Below are 25,712 nucleotides of genomic sequence, written 5' to 3' on the forward strand. Positions count from 1 at the left end.
AGAGTGGAGGTGTTTTGCACCGCAAATGGAATAGAAGATGAAAAAAAAGCTTCAGTGCTTCTGGATCTAATGGGCGCAGAAACATACAAACTGTTATGCAACTTAATCACTCCAGCCGAACCGATGGACAAGAATTTTGAGGAGATTGTTGATACCCAACACTGCCAATTCGAGGCAGGACTGGCAGATTCTCTGCAAGACAAATTCATCTGCGATCCCCTAAGTGTAGAAACACAAAAAAAGGTATCTTCTGGAAAAGATTCAACACTGGACAAGGCTTTCAGTGCAATAGGAGCGGCAAAGATACAGCAAAGGCCACAGGACTTCGGCACCCATGAAATGACACGGGGTTTCGAGAGATGTTATCGCTGCGGCAGATCCAACCATGACCAGAGGGATTGCTGGTTCAAAGAAAAAGCATGCAGGCGATGCGGAAAGATGGGACACATTCCACGTGTATGCCGATCTGAAATTTAAAAATCCACTAACGGGAAAAGAATCAATAAGGAAAAGCACAGAAAGGTACAAATGATGACGGACAGTAGCTCCAAAGACCAGAAGAGCGATAGCGACTCCGGGAACAAGAGACTAAGCTCTCTCAAATTACATAATGTAATTGCCAATGAAGATAATAGGGTAATAATAGTGGGGGATTTCAACTTCCCCAATATAAATTGGGATAGTCAGAGTGTGAAAGGCTTAGAGGGTGCAGAATTCTTAAAGTGCATCCAGGAGAGCTTTTTGAGCCAACATGTAGAAAGTCCTACAAGAGAGGGGGCGGTACTGGACCTAATTCTGGGGAATGTAGCCGGGCAAGTGGTGGAAGTGTCAGTAGGAGAGCATTTTGGCGACAGTGACCACAATTCGGTGAGATTTAAGGTGGTCATGGAAAAAGACAAAGACGGCCCGGAAATAAGGGTTCTAAATTGGGGGAAGGCCGATTTTAATATGATAAGGCAGGATCTGGCCAAATTGGACTGGGAGCAGCTACTTATAGGAAAATCCGCATCAAAACAGTGGGAGACTTTCAGAAGGGAAATAGAGAGAGTACAACGCCAACATGTTCCTGTAAAGGTCAAGGGTGGGACCAACAAGCAAAGGGAACCTTGGATGACAAGGGATATACAAAAATGCATTAGAAATAAAAGGGGGGCTTTTGGCAGTTACAAAAGACTAAAGACGGAAGAAGCCCTAGAGGAGTATAAAAAATGCAGGGGCATACTTAAAAAAGAAATTAGGAGGGCGAGGAGGGGCCATGAAATAACACTGGCGAGCAAAATAAAGGAAAATCCTAAGATGTTTTATAAGTATATTAAGGGCAAGAGGATAACCAGGGAAAGGGTAGGGCCCATTAGGGACCAAAGTGGCAATCTGTGTGTAGAGCCAGATGATGTAGGCGGGGTTTTAAATGAATTTTTTGCATCTGTGTTCACTATGGAGAAAGACGATGCAGACATAGAAATCGGGCAAGGGGGCTGTGACATACTTGAACATATTAGCATCGAGAGGGAGGAGGTGCTAGCGGTTTTAGCAGGCCAAAAAGTGGATAAAACCCCAGGCCCAGACGAGATGTATCCCAGGCTGCTGTGGGAGGCAAAGGAGGAGATTGCAGGGGCTCTGACACAAATTTTCAGAACCTCTCTGGCCACAGGGGATGTACCAGAGGACTGGAGAACAGCTAACATAGTACCATTATTCAAGAAGGGTAGCAGGGATAAACCAGGGAATTACAGGCCAGTGAGCCTAACATCTGTGGTAGGGAAATTATTGGAAAAAATTCTGAGGGACAAAATTAGTCTCCACTTGGAGAGGCAAGGATTAATCGGGGATAGTCAGCATGGCTTTGTCAAGGGTAAATCATGTCTGACAAATCTGATTGAATTTTTCGAGGGGGTGACTAGGGGGGTGGATGAGGGAAATGCTGTGGATGTGGTGTACATGAACTTCAGTAAAGCTTTTGACAAAGTCCCGCATAGGAGACTGGTCAAGAAGGTAAGAGCCCATGGGATCCAGGGTGCCTTGGCGCGTTGGATCCTAAACTGGCTGAGTGGCAGGAGGCAGAGGGTGATGGTCGAAGGTTGCTTTTGTGACTGGAAGCCTGTGTCCAGTGGGGTACCTCAGGGATCGGTGCTGGGTCCCTTGTTGTTTGTGATCTACATAAATGATTTGGATGAGAATGTAAAAGGTATGATCAGTAAGTTCGCAGATGACACGAAAATTGGTGGGGTGGTAAATTGTGAGGAGGAAAGCCTCAGGCTACAGGACGATATAAACGGGTTGGTCAGATGGGCGGAAAAGTGGCAAATGGAATTTAACCCTGAAAAGTGCGAGGTGATGCATTTTGGACGGACAAATAAAGCAAGGGAATACACAATGAGTGGTAGGACCCTAGGAAGTACAGAGGGTCAGAGGGACCTTGGTGTACATGTACATAGATCCCTGAAGGCAGCGGAACAGGTAGATAAGGTGGTTAAAAAGGCATATGGGATACTTGCCTTCATTAGCCGAGGCATAGAATATAAGAGCAGGGAGGTTATGATGGAGCTGTACAAAACGCTGGTGAGGCCACAGCTGGAGTACTGTGTGCAGTTCTGGTCGCCTCACTATAGGAAGGATGTGATTGCTTTGGAGAGGGTGCAGAGAAGATTCACCAGGATGTTACCTGGGATGGAGCGCCTCAGCTATGAAGAGAGGCTGGACAGGCTGGGGTTGTTTTCCTTGGAGCAAAGAAGGCTGAGGGGGGACCTGATTGAGGTGTACAAAATGATGAGGGGCATAGATAGGGTAGACAAAGAGGAACTTTTCCCCTTAGTAGGGGGGTCAATAACAAGGGGGCATAGATTCAGGGTAAGGGGCAGGAGATTTAGAGGGGATTTGAGGAGGAACTTTTTCACCCAGAGGGTGGTTGGAATGTGGAACTCAATGCCTGAAAGGGTGGTAGAGGCAGGAACCCTCACAACATTCAAGAAGCATTTGGATGAGCACTTGAAATGCCATTGCATACAAGGCTATGGACCAAATGCTGGAAAATGGGATTAGACTGGACAGGGATGGATGGGCGGCGCAGACACGATGGGCCGAAGGGCCTCTTTCTGTGCTGTAAAACTCTATGACTCTATGACTCTATGACCATTTGGGTTACCCTCATAATAGCAGGGTCCCCAGTTAAAATGGAGCTAGATACAGGATCAGCTCTAACCGTAATAAATCGACGAGATTACGAGAGGCTATTTTCGCATATACCTCTAAAAGACACATCCATTATCTTAAAAACATATACGGGGCAGAAAGTATACCCCAAAGGAAAAATAAAGGTGCCTGTGGTATACAACGGCAAAGAAATACAAAAGTTGTATTTATACATTCTACAAGATGGTGGTCCACCGCTGTTGGGACGTGAATGGATAAGGAAGATACGTTTAGACTGGCACTCCATTCAGGCACTGACGGTGACCAGTAAGGAAAAAAACAATGATGACATCATACCTGAACGATTAAAAGACATCTTGGCCAACGCCAAAGAAGTGTTTCAAGAGAAACTAGGAACCTTGAAAGGCATCACCGCCTCAATAAAAGTGGAAGATGCAGCAATTCCAAATTTTTTTAAGGCAAGACCGGTGCCATACGCAATACGTCTGGCAGTCGAGGCAGAGCTGGAGAATTTGGAAAAGGCAGGCGTATTATCCAAAATAGATTGGAGCGAATGGGCAACACCCATCGTTCCAGTCATGAAAAAAGCATTGAAAAATAACTCTGAGGAACAGAGAAAAATTCGCATCTGTGGGGACTTTAAGGTGACTGTAAACCCGGTCCTTCACACGGTACAGTATCCTCTTCCGAGGATAGAAGATATTTTCACCTCACTATCCGGAGGAAAACGTTTCACAAAAATTGACTTGGCACAGTCATATCTACAGATGGAGGTTGAGGAGACCTCTAAAAAGTATCTCACAATAAACACACACAAAGGCCTGTACCAGTACAATCGACTGGTTTTTGGAGTAGCATCAGCTCCAGCTATCTGGCAAAGAGCTATGGAGCAAGTCCTGCAAGGGATTCCGGGGACTCAGTGTTACCTAGACGACATCCTTGTAACAGGAGAAAACGACAACGAGCACCTTGCCAATTTGGAGCAGGTGCTCACTAGGCTGAAAGAACGGGGCCTACGAGCAAATCGCCCCAAGTGCGAATTTTTCCAAAATCAGATATCATATTGTGGCCACATAATTAATAAGGAAGGGTTGCATAAGTCACCTGAAAAAATTGAAGCAGTTATAAAAGCCCCAGCACCTGAAAATGTTTCACAATTGAGGTCATTCCTGGGATTAATAAATTACTATCATAAATTTTTACCGAACTTATCAACTATTCTACACCCTCTTAATGATCTTCTACAGACAGGAGTGATTTGGAAATGGAATGAAGACTGTAAACATGCCTTCCATAAATGTAAAGACTTAATCACATCCGAGAAAGTTTTGGCTCATTACAACACATCACTACCAATCAGACTGGCGTGCGATGCATCCCCTTACGGCATAGGAGCGGTATTGTCCCATAGATTCCCTGATGGCTCGGAACGGCCGATAGCTTTTGCGTCACGCTCATTGAACTCAGCTGAGCGTAACTATTCCCAGATAGACAGGGAAGCACTCAGCCTGGTATGGGGAGTGAAGAAATTCAACCATTACCTACACGGACAAAAATTTACCTTGCTGACTGACCATCAACCCCTCATCTCCATATTCAACCCTAAGAAAGGTGTCCCCATTATGACGGCACAAAGACTACAGAGGTGGTCCCTTTTTCTAGGGGCACACCAATACAACATTGAATGCAAAGGGTCAAAACAGCATGGGAATGCTGACGGTTTATCGCGCCTGCCGTTGCCAACGATAGAAGAGGCACCTACAGTAGACCCAGTAGAGATATTCCACTCTACCATAGTGGAATGTCTACCGGTGACAAATTCTGCCATTGAAAGGGAGACAAGAAATGACCCTACTCTCTCACGGGTCTACGATTTAACAATGAAGGGATGGCCAGCACATGGCGAACCACTGTTGCCAGCATTCTCGCAAAGAAGAGAACAGCTGTCAGTGTGCCGAGGAACCTTGATGTGTGGATCCAGAGTGGTGATTCCACCCAAACTCCAGGATAAAGTGCTAAAGGGGCTTCACGAGGGGCATCTGGGTGGAGTGAAAATGAAGAACCTAGCTAGGGCGTTTGTATGGTGGCCAGGTATCGATGGAGACATCGAAGACATGACCAAGAGCTGCCTAGGATGCCAGAAGGTCCAAAATGCTCCGCCACAGGCCCCTCTACATCCATGGGAGTGGCCCTCATCTCCCTGGCAGAGGGTGCACATCGACTTTGCTGGTCCATTTATGGACCCAATGTTCTTAATCGCAGTTGATGCACACTCCAAATGGCCGGAGGTAATAAAGATGTCCTCCACCACCACGGAAAAAACCATCACAGTATTAAGGACCATATTTGCCAGGAATGGGCTGCCGGAGCAGATATGTTCTGATAATGGACTGCAATTTGTGTCTGAAGAATTCAGAAAGTTCTTAAAGAACAATGGGGTAAAGCACTACACGTCCGCCCCATACCATCCCGCCACCAATGGATTGGCTGAAAGGTTTGTCCAGACCTTTAAGAAGGCCATAAAGGCCATGGGTAATGAAGACATAAAACTTCAGCACAAGGTGGATAACTTCTTATTTGCATATAGGAATGCAACACATATGGTTACAAACCAAACTCCCGCCATGATGTTCTACAATAGAAACCTAAGATGCCGGCTGGATTTGGTCAAGCCCAACATCCGAAGGGACGTGGAGAACTGACAGTTTCAGGGCATGAATGAAAGGCCAACTAGGGCCTTCCAGATAGGCCAACCGGTTTTGGCCCGGGACTACCGTACCGAGAAATGGCAGCCTGGAACTATCTGCACACGACTAGGACCACTGATGTATACCGTGGACATCGGAGAAAGCATGATAAGGCGCCATGCTGACCAAGTCATCAAGTCATCCGAAAAGGGACAACCTACACCACCACGCTATACATCTAACGGTGAAGTAGAGATACCCATATCTACCTCCGATCCGGTGATACTGGAACCCGATGAACCCGACACTGGCCTTCAAGCCGAATCAGCCTTGCCAGAAGAACCTACTACACCACCAGAAACTACTACACCCCCGAGGCGTTATCCGGACCGAGTCAGGAAGCCTCCTGAGAGACTAACTTATAATTAATTAATACAGCAATGTATATTATTTTGCATATAACATGTAATTAATAATTACTTAAAATATGATGTACTAGTTAGCTAGAAGGGGAGGAATTGTGTTGTATGTGCCTTTAAGAGCCCCAGGTGTGCGTAATGCCGGTAATTGCCACTTGGGCTATATAAGCCTGTGTATTGTGTATATCTTTTAGAACCCCCCCCCCCCAGACTTGCTTAGTAAATACCTATGAACCAACTCCTGTCTTCAGTGTCTTTATCTACACACGGACACTACACTAGTGACTTTTTCCCCTTTATTATTCCTTATCTCAACCCAAACTGTTTCACTATCCTGATCCTTTGACCCAATATCATTTCTCACTATTGCAGTGATTCCATCCTTTATTAACATAGCCACCCCACCTCCCTTTCCTTCCTGTCTGTCCTTCCCAATTGTCAAATACCCTTGGATGTTTAGTTGCCAGTCATGGTCACCTTGCAGCCATGTTTCTGTAATGGCCACCAGATCATACCCATGTGTAGTTATTTGTACCGTCAACTTGTCTATTTTGTTACAAATGCTGCGTGCATTCAGATAAAGAACTTTTAAATATGTTTTGTGACAATTTATTCCTGCTTTTAGCCCCTTTACTACTTTACCTTTATCTTTATACATTCTGTCCCTTCCTGACACGCTCTGGTTTTTAATTTTTAAGGGCTCCTTGGATGATGAGGGAGATAGAGAAGATGATGAAACAAAAAAAGAGGGTGTATGTTGAATATCTGCCTAAGAAGAGAAGAAGATAAAAGGGAACCCAAAAATCTTCTACCAGCATGTAAACAGTAAGCGGGTAGTAAGAGGTGGGGTGGGGCCTATTAGGGACAAAGAAGGTGATATATGAAGGATGAGGAGGTCATTGGATAGGGTACTCACCCTGACAATGCGTGTGAGGTCATTTAACTTTTTGCGGCATTGGGCACCGGTCCTGGGGACGTCGCTGTTGGCTGATAGCTTGCTGGCGACATGCCTCCAGGCTCTCCTGTAGACGCGGACCGTCGCCTTCTTGCCATTGTCCGGGTACAAAACATGGCGCCTCTTCTCCACAGCAGCAAGCAGCACACCAGATCATGGCGACACACTGGCCAGGCTATTCCACCATGGGAGGCAGTGCACACCAGATCATGGCGACACACTGGCCAGGCTATTCCACCATGGGAGGCAGTGCACACCAGATCATGGCGACACACTGGCCAGGCTATTCCACCATGGGAGGCATTGTACACCAGATCATGGCGACACACTGGCCAGGCTATTCCACCATGGGAGGCAGTGCACACAAGATCACGGCGACACACTGTACTTAGAGGCCGTCCTTTCTCTTGCAGGCCAAGCTGGCGAATAATCGCAAGAGCCGGACTGCGACCGGGGGAGGCCGACCCCATATCCAGCCACTCACCGACCTGCAACATCACGTGGAGCGCCTCATGGGTGGCCGGGTGATTGGGCCCGTTGCATGTGGAGATGCCGACCCTGTTCTGGGCAGCAATGGTAAGGACATCACCTTTTGCACCTCTCTTGTCCCACTTGCGCATCAGATCTACATCCTTTGCCACTGTCCGACCAATGCGCTGAATGCCACCACTCATGCATCCCGCACTGACGCCCTCTCCTCACTCTAAAGCTACTCTTGTGCCTTCCTGCTTTCAGATGGTCAAGAGGAGGTCCCTCAACTTGCCAGTGACAGACCCTCCGAGGAGGAGCAGGAGGAGGAGCAAGAGGAAGGCGGCCCATCAGGGGAACCCTCAGCCGCGGCCACCCAGGCCAATGTAGGGGACACGTCTTCCCTGGAGGGCAGCGTGGCGGAAGTGTCGAAGGGGAGGGGAGCTCCTGGGACCTGCGTGCTGCAGAAAGGCGGGAGGGGGGTGGAAGCTCGGCGGCCTTCTCCCCAGAGGGGGGATGCGTCGGAGGGGAGTCCAATTGCTGGGCCCAGCGGCCTCCAGCAACGCAGGAAGGGTCGGCCAGCTCGGCAGCCTTCTCCCCAGAGGGAGAGTCCGGCCTCCAGTCAGGAGATGCTCTTCGCCGAGGAGATGGAACGCCTCGAAGACTTGTCCGCGGACTCGGAGCGCCGGCACACGGAGCTCATGGCGGCAGTGGCACGGTTGCCTGAGTCCATCGATTCCCTCTCTCGGAGTGTGGCCGAGTTCGGGCCCTTAGAGGCCACCAGTCGGGCGGAATACCGGGCAGATCTGTCAGCGACTGGCCAGGTGATCAGTGGTGCCGTCCAGTCACTGGCTGCTCTGCTGCGGTCAGTGAACAGGTCAACACGGGCACTCACTGCTGCCACACTCGCTGTGTCAGCCAGGCATCGCCAGGGCACCTGGCGCGCTGCAGCAGCACAGCGGTCTGTCCCTCGGCAGATTGGTGCGCATGCTGCAGTGCTGGCCCGGGCGAGTGCCAGTGTCTCAGGCGACCAGCGAGCGCCTGCCATCCGCCAGCTTGCCGCCATTCCTCCAGCCACCACTGCCACTCCCCCAGTGGAGCTGCCAGGAGCTGCTGCAGCGACTGATGCTGGCCAGCCACAGCTGCAGCAATCAACAGCCGCCCGCTCGACGGCCAGACCTCGACTAGGCCGACCCCCAAGGGCATCTGCCGTCACGACATGTGCCCCTCAGGAGCCTGCCCCCAGCCTTGCAGCAGCCAATGGCCTTACTTTGAGGCGGAGCAGCAGGGCGGGCAGGGGCCACCCAAAGATGGCCAAGGCATCGCCCTAGCGGGCCAAATAGTCAAATGTGTGGCCATTTGTGTTTGTTTCTTGAGGCCGAGAATTGGATGTTTGTTTTTTGAAGGCCGATGATGTGATGTTTGTTTTTGACGAAGGCCGAGAATGACGGCCATTTTAGTTGCCCTATTTTGTTAATCCTCTCCAGGTTGTGGGGGCGAGTAATGTGTTTGAGTGTTTTTTGGGGGTTTCGTCTGTTTTTGGTTTTCATGTGGGAAGGGCCCAGAGTTTGTACAATAAAGCATTTTATTTATTCACATTGTCCATGTTTGATCTTTGAAGTGTTTGTTGCCTTAACCGGCTGAGGGCTTGCGGAGCGGCTGCAATCATGTTCTATCATTGGCACAAGCCATTCCCTGACAGGGGGCCTAGAAGTGACGTTCAATAAGCCACCGACGGGAGGCCCTTGGACCTTGTGCGTCCCTCCTGGGCTGGTACTCCTCGTCCTCATTGTCCTCATGCTCCTCCTGCTCCTCCTCCTGAGGTGGTGGTCCAACGTGAGGTGGCAGTGCCTGAGTCCTGCAGATAGCCAGGTTGTGCAGCATGCAGCAAACGACGACGAATTGGGAGACTCGATCCTGCGAATACTGGAGGGCTCCCCCGGAGCGATCGAGACAGCGGAACCGTTGCTTGAGCACGCCGATTGTTTGTTCTATGAGGTTCCTCGTCGCTTGATGGCTCTCGTTGTATGCCTCTTCAGCAGGGGTCGTGGGCGCGCGGAGCGGGGTCATGAGCCAGGTACACAAAGGATAGCCTTTGTCCCCGATAAGCCATCCTCTTGGGGGAGGCTGTGCCTGGAACATGCCAGCCACAGTTGTCTGTCGCAGGATAAAGGCATCGTGGCTGCTGCCTGGAAAGCGGGCATTGACAGCTAGGATGCGCTGCCTGTGGTCACACACCAGCTGTACATTGAGGGAATGGTAGCCCTTCCGGTTGCGGTACTCCTCAGCATGCTCAAGAGGTGCCCGCAAAGCCACATGCGTGCAGTCAATGGCGCCCTGCGCCATGGGGAAGCCCGCTATTCTTGCAAACCCCACTGCACGCTGCTGCTGCTTGTCCAGGGTCATGGGGAAGGAGATGAATTGATGTCTCCTTCTGAAAAGGGCTTCGGTCACCTGGCGGATGCAGCAATGCACGGCGAACTGGGAGATGTTAGCGATGTCCCCAGTAGCGGATTGGAAGGAGCCGGAGGCATAGAAGTTGAGAGCCACTGTCACCTTCACTGCCACCGACAGAGACGTCCTGCGCATCAGCTGTGGCTGCAGATCTCTCTGAAGCAGCCGGCAGATGTCTGCAACCACCTCCCTTCAGAATCGCAGCCTCCTAACACACATCGCGGCAGACATGGTCAGATAGGAGGTCTGCTGGCGGTATACCCTGCATGGGTAAGGCCTCAGTTGGCGACACCTGTTGCCCCCTCTGCGTCCAGCCAGGGCTGCCACTCTCTCATGGTGTCTGTAAGCCCTTCTGGCATAAGGCTGAAATTCAGCGTTGCCACCCAATGCAGCCCCCATTATATGCTGGCAAACACTGAGCTCTGAATGAAGGCAAAGATAATTGGTAAGCTCTGGCCTGAGCCAAAAATACCTGTCCAAGTGTTGGTCCAAACCAGTAAACTCTCCTCCTTGGTCTCTGTCCAAAAAACCGTTGCACAAGAGTGAATGCTGCAAAATGGCTGGCCTTTATACTGCTGGGTAAGTGCCCTTTAATTTGCGCTCCCCGCGGCCTGGCTGGCCTGTGACCTTTCCACTTCACAGTCGCTCGGGACGCCCGGCGCACAATGGGCCGGCGCGAGTGAAGTTCCGGTTTGGGGCGCACAAAGGGCGTTGCACTATTAAATGACGTCATGATCTGCGCGCGCAGCAGGGCGCGCGCTAAGACTTTGCGCCGGCGCTAAATGTGTCCTGAAGTTGGGGAGAGGCGCAGATCGCGCTGCGCCCGGGCAATAAGTGCCTAGCGCTCGAGATCTACTCCTCCTAAGGCGCTAACGGCTGGCGCGCCCAACTGAATTTCTAGGCCATTGAGTTTGACTAATCTAATTGAATGTTTTGATGAAGTATCAGGGAGGATTGATGAAGGGAATGCGATGGATGTTGTCTACATGGACTTTCAGAAGGCGTTTGACAAAGTACCACATAGAAGGCTGGTTAACAAAATTGAGGCTCATGGAATAGGTGGGTCAGTGGCAGCTTGGATAAGAAATTGACTTAAGGGCAGAAAACAGCGAGTTGTGGTAAATGGCTTTTTTTCAGACTGGAGGATGTTAGACAGTGGTGTTCTCCAAGGGTCAGTGTTGGGGCCACTGCTTAATTTGATCTATATATAAATGACCTGGATATTGGAATACAAAGTAGAATTTCTAAATTTGCCAATTACCCCAAACTTGGGGGTGTGGCAAACAGTGATGATTATACCAATCGACTGCAACAGGATATAGAAAGGCTAGCAGAATGGGCAGACAAGTGGCAGATGGAATTTAATACAGAGAAGTATGAGGTAATGCATTTTGGCAGAAGGATCAGGGTGAGGCAATATACACTTAATGGCACAGTTTTAAAGAGTGTGCAGGGACAGAGAGACCTGGGAACTAATGTGCATAGGTCCCTGAAGGTGGCGGGAGGTATTGAGAGAGTGGTTAGCAAAGCATATGGGATCTTGGGCTTCATAAATAGAGGCATTGAGTACAAAAGTAGAGAAGTTATGCTGAACCTTTATAACGTGTTGGTTAGGCCACAACTGGAGTATTGCGTCCAGTTCTGGTCACCACACTTTAGGAAGGATGTGAAAGCACTTGAGAGGGTGTAGAGGAGATTTACCAGAATGGTTCTGGGGATGGGGGATCTTTGCTACAAGGACAGGTTGGAGAAGCTGGATTTGTTTTCATTAGAGCAAAGGAGGTTGAGGGGTGATTTGATAGAGGTGTACAAGATTATGACGGGTTTGGATAGGCTAGACAGGAAAGGCTGTTCCCACTGGTTGATGGAATGGGGGAATGGGACTGACTCGATTGCTCTACAGAGAGACGGCGTGGACTCGATGGGCCGAATGACCTCCTTCTGTGCCATTATGATTCTATGACTCTGAGTGAAGAAATTTCTCCTCAACTCAGTTCTAAATGGCCAACCCCTTATTCTGAGACTGTGACCCCTGGTTCTAGAGTCCCCAGCCAGGGGAAACACCCTCCCTGCATCTCCCTGTCAAGTCCTTTAAGAATTTTGTATGTTTCAATGAGATCACCTCTCATTCTTCTAAACTCTAGAGAATATAGGCCCAGTCCACTCAATCTCTCCTCATAGGACAATCCCTCCATCCCAGGAACCAGTCTGGTGAACATTCGTTGCACTCCCTCTATGGCAAGTATATCCTTCTTTAGGTAAGGAGACCAAAACTGTATACAATGCTCCAGGTGTGGTCTCACCAGGGCCCTATATAATTGCAGTAAGGCACCTATACTCTTATACACTAAGCGTCTTGTAATAAAGGCCAACATACCATTTGCTTTCCTAATTGCTTGCTGTGCCTGCATGTTAACTTTCAGTGGTTCGTGTACAAGGACACCCAGGTCCCTCTGAATACCAACATTTCCCAATCTCTCATCATTTAAAAAATACACTGATTTTCTGTTTTTCCTACCAAAGTGGATAACTTCACACTTCTCCATTTGCCAAGTTCTTGCCCAGTCACTTAGCCTGTCTATATCCCCTTGAAGCCTCCTTGCATCCTCCCAGGAGACTCACTCCTCCAAGTGACCCAGCTGAGAATAGCTCAAACAGCGCAGGCCTGGGATGGAGCATGGGCCTTTCCTGCTCTGTGGAAGTGGATCAGTATCACACCTGCTGCGACATTTATCCACAGAATAATTGGATATCCTCCCTTTACGTTCACACTAATACCACTCACTCACTATCGCCGATCATAGTAGCAGGGCGGCAGTAAATTAGCTGCCAAGACTGCCGCGCTCTCCTAAGCAGGTAACTTACCCGAGCAGGTAACTCCTCTCACCCGAGCAGGTAACTACTCTCACCTGAGCAGGTAACTTCCCTCACCCGAGCAGGTAACTACGCTCACCCGAGCAGGTAACTCCACTCACCCGAGCAGGTAACTCCGCTCACCCGAGCAGGTAACTCCTCTCACCCGAGCAGGTAACTCCTCTCACCCGAGCAGGTAACTCCTCTCACCCGAGCAGGTAACTCCGCTCACCCGAGCAGGTAACTCCGCTCACCCGAGCAGGTAACTCCGCTCACCCGAGCAGGTAACTCCTCTCGCCCGAGCAGGTAACTACTCTCGCCCGAGCAGGTAACTCCGCTCGTCCGAGCAGGTAACTTCCCTCACCCGAGCAGGTAACTCCACTCAACCGAGCGGGTAACTCCAGTCACCCGAGCGGGTAACTTCACTCACCGGAGCAGGTAACTCCTCTCACTCGAGCAGGTAACTCCACTCACCCGAGCAGGTAACTCCACTCACCCGAGCGGGTAACTCCTCCCACCCGAGCAGGTAACTCCGCTCACCCGAGCGTGTAACTCCTCTCACCAGAGCGGGTAACTCCCCTCACCCGAGCAGGTAACTCCGCTCCCCCGAGCGGTAACTCCACTCACCCGAGCAGATAACTCCGGCATCCTTGCTGTGTGAGCAGTTATTGACACCCGATGGGTTTGCAGTGCACTGATCGAGGGCAGGCTCTGTTCCAAGACACCTCACATCATCCAACCAGATGTCCCCAGTCCCCTCTCCATCGTAGGCACCCCCTGTAGCTGACAGGGCCGTCCCACAGTTCAACAGTCTGCAGACCACGCTCGCTGCCTTTAGATTCCAGCCATTGTCACAGACGGTCCCCCAGATGGATTTACGAAAGACCTCGACTCTCCCGGAGCACATGTTGGTCCCGTTCACCAGCTGTACGGGCACCGGGCCTGGAATAGAGATGGGAACACGGTTAATCTAGTCTGGGATTACCTGGACTTTCACTGGAGTCATCGCTGGATATTTGGGCCTAAGATGTTAGGCTCCTTCCAGTAGTGGTCAGCACAGATTGGGTTTATGAACAAAGGAATAGTAGGAGGCCATTCAGCCCCTCGAGCCTGATCCGCCATTCAATTAGATTACGGCTGATCTGCATTTTAACTTCATTTACCAGTCTTGCTTTCATAATCCTTAATACCCTTGCCAAAGAAAAATCTATCAATCTCAGTTTTGAAATTTCCAATTGAACCCAGGCTCAACAGCTTTTTGGGGGAGCGAGTTCCAGATTTCCACTACTCTTTGTGTGAAAAAGTGCTTCTTGACATCACCCTTGAACGGCCTTGCTCTAGTTGTTCAGGTTAGGCCCCCCTGTTCTGTACTCTCCCATTGAGAAACTAGATTCTCTCTATCCTAACAAATCCTTTAAACATCTCAAACACTTCGATTGGATCACCCCTTAATCTTCTGTGTTCAATGAAATACAAGCCTTGGATATACAATCTGTCTCCATAATTTAACCCTTTTAGACGCGGTATCATTCTTTTGAATCTGCGCTTCACTCCTTCCAAATCCAATATATGTTACGGGACAAGTAATCCAGTAGCCCGAACAAGTAACCTAGAGGCCTGGGCTAGTCACTCAGGGGCCTGGGCTAGTAACCCAGAGGTCTCGGATAACACGACGTAACTCCTCCCACCCGAGCAGGTAACTCCACTCACCCGAGCAGGTAACTCCTCCCACCCGAGCAGGTAACTCCTCCCACCCGAGCAGGTAACTCCTCCCACCCGAGCGGGTAACTCCACTCACCCGAGCGGGTAACTCCACTCACCCGAGCAGGTAACTCCACTCACCCGAGCGGGTAACTCCTCTCACCCGAGCAGGTAACTCCTCCCACCCGAGCAGGTAACTCCTCCCACCCGAGCGGGTAACTCCACTCACCCGAGCGGGTAACTCCACTCACCCGAGCGGGTAACTCCACTCACCCGAGCAGGTAACTCCACTTACCCGAGCAGGTAACTCCTCCCACCCGAGCGGGTAACTCCTCTCACCCGAGCGGGTAACTCCACTCACCCGAGCGGGTAACTCCACTCACCCGAGCGGGTAACTCCACTCACCCGAGCGGGTAACTCCACTCACCCGAGCGGGTAACTCCTCCCACCCGAGCGGGTAACTCCACTCACCCGAGCGGGTAACTCCACTCACCCGAGCGGGTAACTCCTCCCACCCGAGCGGGTAACTCCACTCACCCGAGCAGGTAACTCCTCTCACCCGAGCTGGTAACTCCTCCCACCCGAGCAGGTAACTCCTCCCACCCGAGCAGGTACCTCCCCTCACCCGAGCAGGTAACTCCTCCCACCCGAGCAGGTAACTCCTCCCACCCGAGCAGGTAACTCCACTCACCCGAGCAGGTAACTCCTCTCACCCGAGCGGGTAACTCCACTCACCCGAGCAGGTAACTCCTCCCACCCGAGCGGTAAACTCCACTCACCCGAGCAGGTAACTCCACTCACCCGAGCAGGTAACTCCTCCCACCCGAGCGGGTAACTCCACTCACCCGAGCAGGTAACTCCTCCCACCCGAGCGGGTAACTCCACTCACCCGAGCAGGTAACTCCACTCACCCGAGCAGGTAACTCCTCTCACCCGAGCGGGTAACTCCACTGACCTGAGCAGGTAACTCCACTCACCCGAGCAGGTAACTCCACTCACCCGAGCAGGTAACTCCACTCACCCGAGCAGGTAACTCCACTGACCTGAGCAGGTAACTCCTCTCACCCGAGCGGGTAACTCCTCTCACCCGAGCGGGTAACTCCTCTCACCCGAGCGGGTAACTCCTCTCACCCGAGCGGGTAACTCCTCTCACCCGAGCGGGTAACTCCACTGACCTGAGCAGGTAACTCCTCTCACCCGAGCAGGTAACTCCACTCACCCGAGCAGGTAACTCCACTGACCTGAGCAGGTATCTCCCCTCACCCGAGCAGGTAACTCCACTGACCCGAGCAGGTAACTCCTCTCACCCAAGCAGGTAACTCCACTGACCCGAGCGGGTTAATCCACTCACCCGAGCAGGTAACATCCTCTCACCTGAGCAGGTAACTCCACTCACCTGAGCAGGTAACTGCTCCCACCCGAGCGGTTAACTCCTCTCACCCGAGCGGGTAACTCCACTCACCCGAGCGGGTAACTCCACTCACCCGAGCACGTAACTCCGCTCACCCGTGCAGGTGACTCGGCTCACCCGAGCAGGTAACTCTGCTCACCTGAGCAGGTAACTCCAGCGTCCTTGCTGTGTGTGCAGCTATTGACACCCGATGGGTTTGCAGAGCACTGATCGAGGGCAGGCTCTGTCCCAAGGCACTTCACATCATCCAACCAGATGTCCCCAGTCCCCTCTCCATAGTAGGCGGGTCTTGTTGCTGACAGGGCCGTCCCACAGTTCAACAGTCTGCAGACCACACTCACTGCCTTTACATCCCAGCCATCATCACAGACGGTTCCCCAGACGGAGTTACGATAGACCTCAACTCTCCCGGAGCACATGTTGGTACCGTTCACCAGCCGTACGGGCACCGGACCTGGAATAGAGATTGGAACACGGTTAATCTGGTCTAGGATTACCTGGACTTTCACTGGAGTCATTGCTGGACATTTGAGCACAGTTGTCAGGCTCCTCCCAATATCCAGACTAATCCCACCTTCACTAACTCTCCCGTAACACCAATTTTGGGAATGTCCTGAAGCCCCCATCCGGGACTAACTGAGGCACGAACAACTCATTGAATCAGACTCCCTCCCAGGAGACCCACTCCTCCAACAGACCCAGGTGAGAAAAGCTCACACAGCACAGGCCAGAGAAGGAGCCTAGGCCTTTCAACAACAACTTGTATTTATATAGCGCCTTTAATGTAGTAAAACGTCCCAAGGTGCTGCTGCACAGGAATATTTTAAGACAAAAAATTTGACACTGAGCCACATAAGGAGAAATTAGGGCAGGTGACCAAAAGCTTGGCCAAAGAGGTAGGTTTTAAGGAGCATCTTAAAGAAGGAGAGAGAGGTAAAGAGGCGGAGAGGTTTAGGGAGGGAATTCCAGAGCTTAGGGCCGAGGCAACAGAAGGCACAGCCAGCAAAGGTTGAGCGATTATAATCAGGGATGCTCAAGAGGGCAGAATTAGAGGAGCGCAGATATCTCGGGGGGGGTTGTGGGGCTGGAGGTGATTACAAAGATAGGAAGGGGCGAGGCCATGGAGGGATTTGAAAACAAGGATGAGAATTTTGAAATCGACGCGCTGCTTAACCGGGAGCCAATGTAGGTCAGCGAGCACAGGGGAGATGGGCGAATGGGACTTGGTGCGAGTTAGGAAACGGGCAGCCGAGTTTTGGATGACCTCAAGATTACGTAGGGTGCAATGTGGGAAGCCAGCCAGGAGTGTGTTGGAATAGTCAAGTCTAGAGGTAACAAAAGCATGGATGAGGAAGTCCTGCTCTGTGTATGGGGTTCATTATCACACAGTGTGTGAGGACAGCTCACACAGCATGAGCTGGGGATGGAGCCAATGTCTTTCCTGCTGCCTGTGTCACGGGCTCCGTACCGCAACAGCTGGGACATGTACCCACCGAACAATTGGACGCCCTGTCTTACCTTCACACTAACACACCTCACTCTTCCTCTCTGAACATAGCAGCAAGGCGGCAGCAGAGAAGCTGCCAACACTGCTGCATTCATCCGAGCAGCTAACTCCACTCAACCGAGCAGGTAACTCCGCTCACACGAGTAGATAACTCCACTCACCCGAGTGGGTAACTCCGCTCACTCGAGCAGGTAACTCCGCTCACTCGAGTAGGTAACTCCACTCACCCGAGCGGGTAACTCCGCTCACACGTGTAGGTAACTCCACTCACCCGAGTAGGAAACTCCGCTCACTCGAGCAGGTAACTCCGCTCACCCGAATAGGTAACTCCGCTCACTCGAGCAGGTAAATCCGCTCACCTGAGCGTGTAACTCCGCTCACCCGAGCGGGTAACTCCTCTCACCCGACTAGGAAACTCCGCTCACTCGAGCAGGTAAATCCGCTCACCCGAGCGTGTAACTCCGCTCACCCGAGTTGGTAACTCCGCTCACCCGAGCTGGTGACTCCACTCACCCGAGTAGGAAACTCCGCTCACTCGAGCAGGTAAATCCACTCACCTGAGCATGTAACTCCGCTCACCCGAGTCGGTAACTCCACTAACCCGGGCAGGGAACTCCACTCACCCGAGCAGGTGACTCCCCTAACCCGAGCAGGTAACTCCACTCACCTGAGCAGGGGATTCCACGCACCCGAGCAGGGGATTCCACTCACCCGAGCAGGTAACACCAGCATCCTTGCTGTGCGTGCAGTTATTGACACCCGATGGGTTTGCAGGGCACTGATCGAGGGCAGGCTCTGTCCCAAGACACCTCACATCATCCAACCAGATGTCCCCAGTCCCCTCTTCATAGTAGGTTGGTCTTGTTGCTGACAGGGCCGTCCCACAGTTCAACAGTCTGCAGACTACGCTCGCTGCTTTTAGATCCCAGCCATTGTCACAGATGGTCCCCCAGATGGATTTACGATAGACCTCAACTCTCCCGGAGCACATGTTGGTCCCGTTCACCAGCTGTACGGGCACCGGACCTGGAATAGAGATGGGAATACGGTTAATCTGGTTGGGGATTACCTGGACTTTCACTGGAGTCATCGCTGGACATTTGGGCCCAGGAAGTTAGGCTCCTCCCAATAGTGGTCTGCACAGATTGAGTTTATGAACATAGGGGGCCATTCAGCCCCTCGAGCCTGATCTGCCATTCAATTAGGTTATGGCTGATAAACTGAGTCAACCCTCCTTGGTTCTGTAATGCTTAATATTCTTGCTTAACAAAAATCTATCAATTTAACTTTTCCAATTTCCAATTGACCCCCAGCATTTTGGGGGAGCGAGTTCCAGATTTCCACTCGGCTTTGTGTGAAAAAGTGATTCCTGACATCACCCTTGAACGGCCTTGCTCTAATTGTTAGGTTATGTCCCGCTGTTCTGGACTCTCCCATTGAGAAACTAGTTTCTCTCCATCCTATCAAATCCTTTATTCATCTCAAACACTTCGATTAGATCACCCCTTAACCTCCTGCATTCAACAAAATACAAGCCTTGGATATACAATCTGTCTCCATAATTTAACCCCTTTAGACCCGGTATCATCTGGTGAATCTGCGCTGCACTCCCTCCAAATCCAATATATGTTACTGGACAAGTAATCCAGTAGCTGAACGAGTAATCTAGAGAGATAGCAAAATACTGCAGATGTTGGAAATCCGAAATAACAACAAAAAACGCTGGAAAAACTCAGCAGGCCAGGCAACATCCGTGGAGAGAAACAGAGTTAACGTTTCAGGTCGAAGACCCTTCGTCAGAACTGAGAAAAAAGCAGGAAATGAAACAGATTAGAAAGCAAATTTTGGGGCTGGGAAATGGGGGGTGGGTGGATGAAAGGACAAACGGGAAGGTCTGTGGGGGGTGAAGAGGCATTAAGAGGTATTCAAGGCGAGACGAGATGGTAATAGGACAGGTAAAGAAACAAAGGATGGCTCTAGATGAAGTGTGAAATACGCTGGCAGAAAGAAACACAGCTGCCATGTGGGAGAGAAAAAAAAAGGGAAAAGGCACAAACCAAAAGTGTGGATAAAAAATATATGTAAAAATGTAATAGGGGCCGAGGTTATGATCTGAAATTGTTGAACTCGATATTGAGTCCAGAAGGCTGTAAAGTGCCTAATCAGAAGATGAGGTGCTGTTCCTCGAGCTTACGCTGAGCTCCTGTGGAACAGTGTACGAGGCCAAGGACGGTGAGGTCCGAGTGGGAATGGAGCAGTGAATTGAAATGACAGGCGACCGTAAGCTCAGGGTCACCCTTACGGTCTGAACGGAGGTGATCCGCTAAGTAGACACCCAATCTGCGTTTGGTCTCCCCAATGTAGAGGAGACCACATCGTGAGCAGCGAATACAGTATACTCGATTGCAGGAAGTACAAGTAAATCGCTGTTTCACCTGAAAGGGGTGTTTGGGGTCCTGGACAATGGGAAGGGGGGAGATATAAGGGCAGTCATTGCATCTCCTGCGCTTGCAGGGGAAGGTGCCGGGCAAACGGGAAGGGGTGCTGGGGGTGATAGAGGAGTGGACTAGGGTGTCTCGGACGGAGCGGTCCCTACGGAATGCTGAAAGGGGAGGGGAGGGGAAGATATGTTTGGTGGTGGGGTCACGTTGGAGGTGGCGGAAATGGCAGAGGATGATCCATTGAATGTGGAGGCTGGTGGGGTGAAAGGTGAGGACAAGGGGAACCCTATCGTGGTTCCGGGAGGGAGGGGCAGGGGTGAGAGCAGAAGTGCGGGAGATAGAACGGACGTGGTCGAGGGCTGTGTCAACCGCGGTAGAGGCGAATCCTCGGATGAGGGAAATGGACGTTAACTCTGTTTCTCTCCATGGATGTTGCCTGGCCTGCTGAGCTTTTCCAGCGTTTTCTGTTATTTAGTAATCTAGAGACCTGGGCTAGTCACCCAGAGACCTGGGCTGGTCACCCAGAGACCTGGGCTGGTCAGGCAGAGACCTGGGCTGGTCAGCCAGAGACCTGGGCTAGTCACCGAGTGACCTGGGCTGGTCACCCAGAGACCTGGGCTAGTCACCCAGAGACCTGGGCTGGTCACCCAGAGACCTGGGCTGGTCACCCAGAGACCTGGGCTGGTCAGGCAGAGACCTGGGCTGGTCAGCCAGAGACCTGGGCTAGTCACCGAGTGACCTGGGCTGGTCACCCAGAGACCTGGGCTGGTCAGCCAGAGACCTGGGCTGGTCACCCAGAGACCTGGGCTGGTCACCCAGAGACCTGGGCTGGTCACCCAGAGACCAGGGCTAGTCACCCAGAGACCTGGGCTGGTCAGCCAGAGACCTGGGATTGTCACCCAGAGACCTGGGCTGGTCACCCAGAGACCTGGGCTGGTCACCCAGAGACCTGGGCTGGTCACCGAGAGACCTGGGCTGGTCACCCAGAGACCTGGGCTGGTCACCCAAAGACCTGGGCTGGTCACCCAGAGACCTGGGCTGGTCACCCAGAGACCTGGGATAGTCACCCAGAGACCTGGGATTGTCACCCAGAGACCTGGGCTAGTCACCCAGAGACCTGGGCTGGTCACCCAGAGACCTGGGCTGGTCACCGAGTGACCTGGGCTGGTCACCGAGTAACCTGGGCTGGTCACCGAGAGACCTGGGCTGGTCACCGAGAGACCTGGGCTGGTCACCCAGAGACCTGGGCTGGTCACACAGAGACCTGGGCTAGTCACCCAGAGACCTGGGCTAGTCACCCAGAGACCTGGGCTGGTCACCGAGTGACTTGGGCTGGTCACCCAGAGGCCTGGGCTAGTCACGCAGAGACCTCAGAACGAATATACACAAGGATTCATTTAAAAGCACTGAACCGAGCAGGTAACTCCACTCACGTGAGCAGGGAACTCCATTCACCCGGGCGGGTAACTCCTCTAACCTGAGCAGGTAACTCCACCTACCCGAGCAGGTAACTCCACCCACCCAAACAGGTAACTCCTCTCACCCGAACAGGTAACTCCTCTCACCCGAGCAGGTAACGCCTCTCACCCGAGCAGGTAACTCCACACACCTGAGCAGGTAACTCCACTCACCTGAGCAGGTAACTCCACTCACCTGAGCAGGTAACTCCACTCACCCGAGCAGGTAACTAATCTCACCCGAAACTCAACTCACCCGAGCAGGTAGCTCCGCACACTCGAGCAGGTAACGCCTCTCACCCGAGCAGGTAACTCCACTCACCTGAGCAGGTAACTCAACTCACCTGAGCAAGTAACTCCGCTCACCCGAGCAGGTAACTCCTCTCACCCGAGCAGGTAATTCCTCTCACCCGAGCAAGTAACTCCTCTCACCCGAACAGGTAACTCCACTCACTCGAGCAGGTAACTCCTCTCACCCGAGCGGGTAACTCCGCTCACCCAAACAGGTAACTCCTCTCACCCGAGCAGGTAACTCCTCTCACCCGAACAGGTAACTCCTCTCACCCCAGCAGGTAACTCCGCTCACCCGAGCAGGTAACTCCTCTCACCCGAGCAGGTAACTCTTCTCACCCGAGCAGGTAACTCCACTCACCCGAGCAGGTAACTCCACTCACCCGAGCAGGTAACTCCTCTCACCCGAGCAGGTAACTCCTCTCACCTGAGCAGGTAACTCCTCTCACCCGTAACTCCACTCACCCGAGCAGGTAACTCCACTCACCCGAGCAGGTAACTCCTCTCACCCCAGCAGGTAACTCCGCTCACCCGAGCAGGTAAGTCCTCTCACCCGAGCAGGTAACTCTTCTCACCCGAGCAGGTAACACTACTCACCCGAGCAGGTAACTCCACTCACCCGAGCAGGTAACTCCACTCACCCGAGCAGGTAACTCCACTCACCCGAACAGGTAACTCCACTCACCCGAGCAGGTAACTCCACTCACCCGAGCGGGCAACTCCACTCACCCGAGCAGGTAACTCCACTGACCTGAGCAGGTAACTCCTCTCACCCGAGCAGGTAACTCCACTCACCCGAGCAGGTAACTCCACTCACCCGAGCAGGTAACTCCACTGACCTGAGCAGGTAACTCCTCTCACCCGAGCGGGTAACTCCTCTCACCCGAGCGGGTAACTCCTCTCACCCGAGCGGGTAACTCCACTGACCTGAGCAGGTAACTCCTCTCACCCGAGCAGGTAACTCCACTCACCCGAGCAGGTAACTCCACTGACCTGAGCAGGTATCTCCCCTCACCCGAGCAGGTAACTCCACTGACCCGAGCAGGTAACTCCTCTCACCCAAGCAGGTAACTCCACTGACCCGAGCGGGTTAATCCACTCACCCGAGCAGGTAACATCCTCTCACCTGAGCAGGTAACTCCACTCACCTGAGCAGGTAACTGCTCCCACCCGAGCGGTTAACTCCTCTCACCCGAGCGGGTAACTCCACTCACCCGAGCGGGTAACTCCACTCACCCGAGCACGTAACTCCGCTCACCCGTGCAGGTGACTCGGCTCACCCGAGCAGGTAACTCTGCTCACCTGAGCAGGTAACTCCAGCGTCCTTGCTGTGTGTGCAGCTATTGACACCCGATGGGTTTGCAGAGCACTGATCGAGGGCAGGCTCTGTCCCAAGGCACTTCACATCATCCAACCAGATGTCCCCAGTCCCCTCTCCATAGTAGGCGGGTCTTGTTGCTGACAGGGCCGTCCCACAGTTCAACAGTCTGCAGACCACACTCACTGCCTTTACATCCCAGCCATCATCACAGACGGTTCCCCAGACGGAGTTACGATAGACCTCAACTCTCCCGGAGCACATGTTGGTACCGTTCACCAGCCGTACGGGCACCGGACCTGGAATAGAGATTGGAACACGGTTAATCTGGTCTAGGATTACCTGGACTTTCACTGGAGTCATTGCTGGACATTTGAGCACAGTTGTCAGGCTCCTCCCAATATCCAGACTAATCCCACCTTCACTAACTCTCCCGTAACACCAATTTTGGGAATGTCCTGAAGCCCCCATCCGGGACTAACTGAGGCACGAACAACTCATTGAATCAGACTCCCTCCCAGGAGACCCACTCCTCCAACAGACCCAGGTGAGAAAAGCTCACACAGCACAGGCCAGAGAAGGAGCCTAGGCCTTTCAACAACAACTTGTATTTATATAGCGCCTTTAATGTAGTAAAACGTCCCAAGGTGCTGCTGCACAGGAATATTTTAAGACAAAAAATTTGACACTGAGCCACATAAGGAGAAATTAGGGCAGGTGACCAAAAGCTTGGCCAAAGAGGTAGGTTTTAAGGAGCATCTTAAAGAAGGAGAGAGAGGTAAAGAGGCGGAGAGGTTTAGGCAGGGAATTCCAGAGCTTAGGGCCGAGGCAACAGAAGGCACAGCCAGCAAAGGTTGAGCGATTATAATCAGGGATGCTCAAGAGGGCAGAATTAGAGGAGCGCAGATATCTCGGGGGGGGTTGTGGGGCTGGAGGTGATTACAAAGATAGGAAGGGGCGAGGCCATGGAGGGATTTGAAAACAAGGATGAGAATTTTGAAATCGACGCGCTGCTTAACCGGGAGCCAATGTAGGTCAGCGAGCACAGGGGAGATGGGCGAATGGGACTTGGTGCGAGTTAGGAAACGGGCAGCCGAGTTTTGGATGACCTCAAGATTACGTAGGGTGCAATGTGGGAAGCCAGCCAGGAGTGTGTTGGAATAGTCAAGTCTAGAGGTAACAAAAGCATGGATGAGGAAGTCCTGCTCTGTGTATGGGGTTCATTATCACACAGTGTGTGAGGACAGCTCACACAGCATGAGCTGGGGATGGAGCCAATGTCTTTCCTGCTGCCTGTGTCACGGGCTCCGTACCGCAACAGCTGGGACATGTACCCACCGAACAATTGGACGCCCTGTCTTACCTTCACACTAACACACCTCACTCTTCCTCTCTGAACATAGCAGCAAGGCGGCAGCAGAGAAGCTGCCAACACTGCTGCATTCATCCGAGCAGCTAACTCCACTCAACCGAGCAGGTAACTCCGCTCACACGAGTAGATAACTCCACTCACCCGAGTGGGTAACTCCGCTCACTCGAGCAGGTAACTCCGCTCACTCGAGTAGGTAACTCCACTCACCCGAGCGGGTAACTCCGCTCACACGAGTAGGTAACTCCACTCACCCGAGTAGGAAACTCCGCTCACTCGAGCAGGTAACTCCGCTCACCCGAATAGGTAACTCCGCTCACTCGAGCAGGTAAATCCGCTCACCTGAGCGTGTAACTCCGCTCACCCGAGCGGGTAACTCCTCTCACCCGACTAGGAAACTCCGCTCACTCGAGCAGGTAAATCCGCTCACCCGAGCGTGTAACTCCGCTCACCCGAGTTGGTAACTCCGCTCACCCGAGCTGGTGACTCCACTCACCCGAGTAGGAAACTCCGCTCACTCGAGCAGGTAAATCCACTCACCTGAGCATGTAACTCCGCTCACCCGAGTCGGTAACTCCACTAACCCGGGCAGGGAACTCCATTCACCCGAGCAGGTGACTCCCCTAACCTGAGCAGGTAACTCCACTCACCTGAGCAGGGGATTCCACGCACCCGAGCAGGGGATTCCACTCACCCGAGCAGGTAACACCAGCATCCTTGCTGTGCGTGCAGTTATTGACACCCGATGGGTTTGCAGGGCACTGATCGAGGGCAGGCTCTGTCCCAAGACACCTCACATCATCCAACCAGATGTCCCCAGTCCCCTCTTCATAGTAGGTTGGTCTTGTTGCTGACAGGGCCGTCCCACAGTTCAACAGTCTGCAGACTACGCTCGCTGCTTTTAGATCCCAGCCATTGTCACAGATGGTCCCCCAGATGGATTTACGATAGACCTCAACTCTCCCGGAGCACATGTTGGTCCCGTTCACCAGCTGTACGGGCACCGGACCTGGAATAGAGATGGGAATACGGTTAATCTGGTTGGGGATTACCTGGACTTTCACTGGAGTCATCGCTGGACATTTGGGCCCAGGAAGTTAGGCTCCTCCCAATAGTGGTCTGCACAGATTGAGTTTATGAACATAGGGGGCCATTCAGCCCCTCGAGCCTGATCTGCCATTCAATTAGGTTATGGCTGATAAACTGAGTCAACCCTCCTTGGTTCTGTAAT

At 52.2% G+C, this 25,712-nt stretch overlaps 1 protein-coding gene across 1 annotated transcript in view; it reads right to left on the reverse strand.

The window, feature by feature from the left end:
* Positions 1 to 25,712, reverse strand: part of LOC147095567 (scavenger receptor cysteine-rich domain-containing protein DMBT1-like) — a 101,322-nt gene that overhangs the window by 71,420 nt on the left and 4,190 nt on the right. Inside the window, exons 2-6 of the mRNA XM_085974697.1 lie at positions 25,176 to 25,490; positions 23,097 to 23,411; positions 18,317 to 18,631; positions 16,238 to 16,552; positions 13,614 to 13,928 (exon numbers count right to left, since the gene is read on the reverse strand). Of these exons, the coding sequence (XP_085830823.1) occupies positions 13,614 to 13,928; positions 16,238 to 16,552; positions 18,317 to 18,631; positions 23,097 to 23,411; positions 25,176 to 25,490 (1,575 nt within the window). The remainder of the gene's footprint in view (positions 1 to 13,613; positions 13,929 to 16,237; positions 16,553 to 18,316; positions 18,632 to 23,096; positions 23,412 to 25,175; positions 25,491 to 25,712) is intronic.

Source organism: Somniosus microcephalus, unplaced genomic scaffold (genome assembly GCF_052327205.1).
Source record: "Somniosus microcephalus isolate GS21.2 unplaced genomic scaffold, FLI_Smic_1.0 unresolved_chr1, whole genome shotgun sequence".
In the NCBI taxonomy this organism is placed as follows: Eukaryota; Metazoa; Chordata; class Chondrichthyes; order Squaliformes; family Somniosidae; genus Somniosus; species Somniosus microcephalus.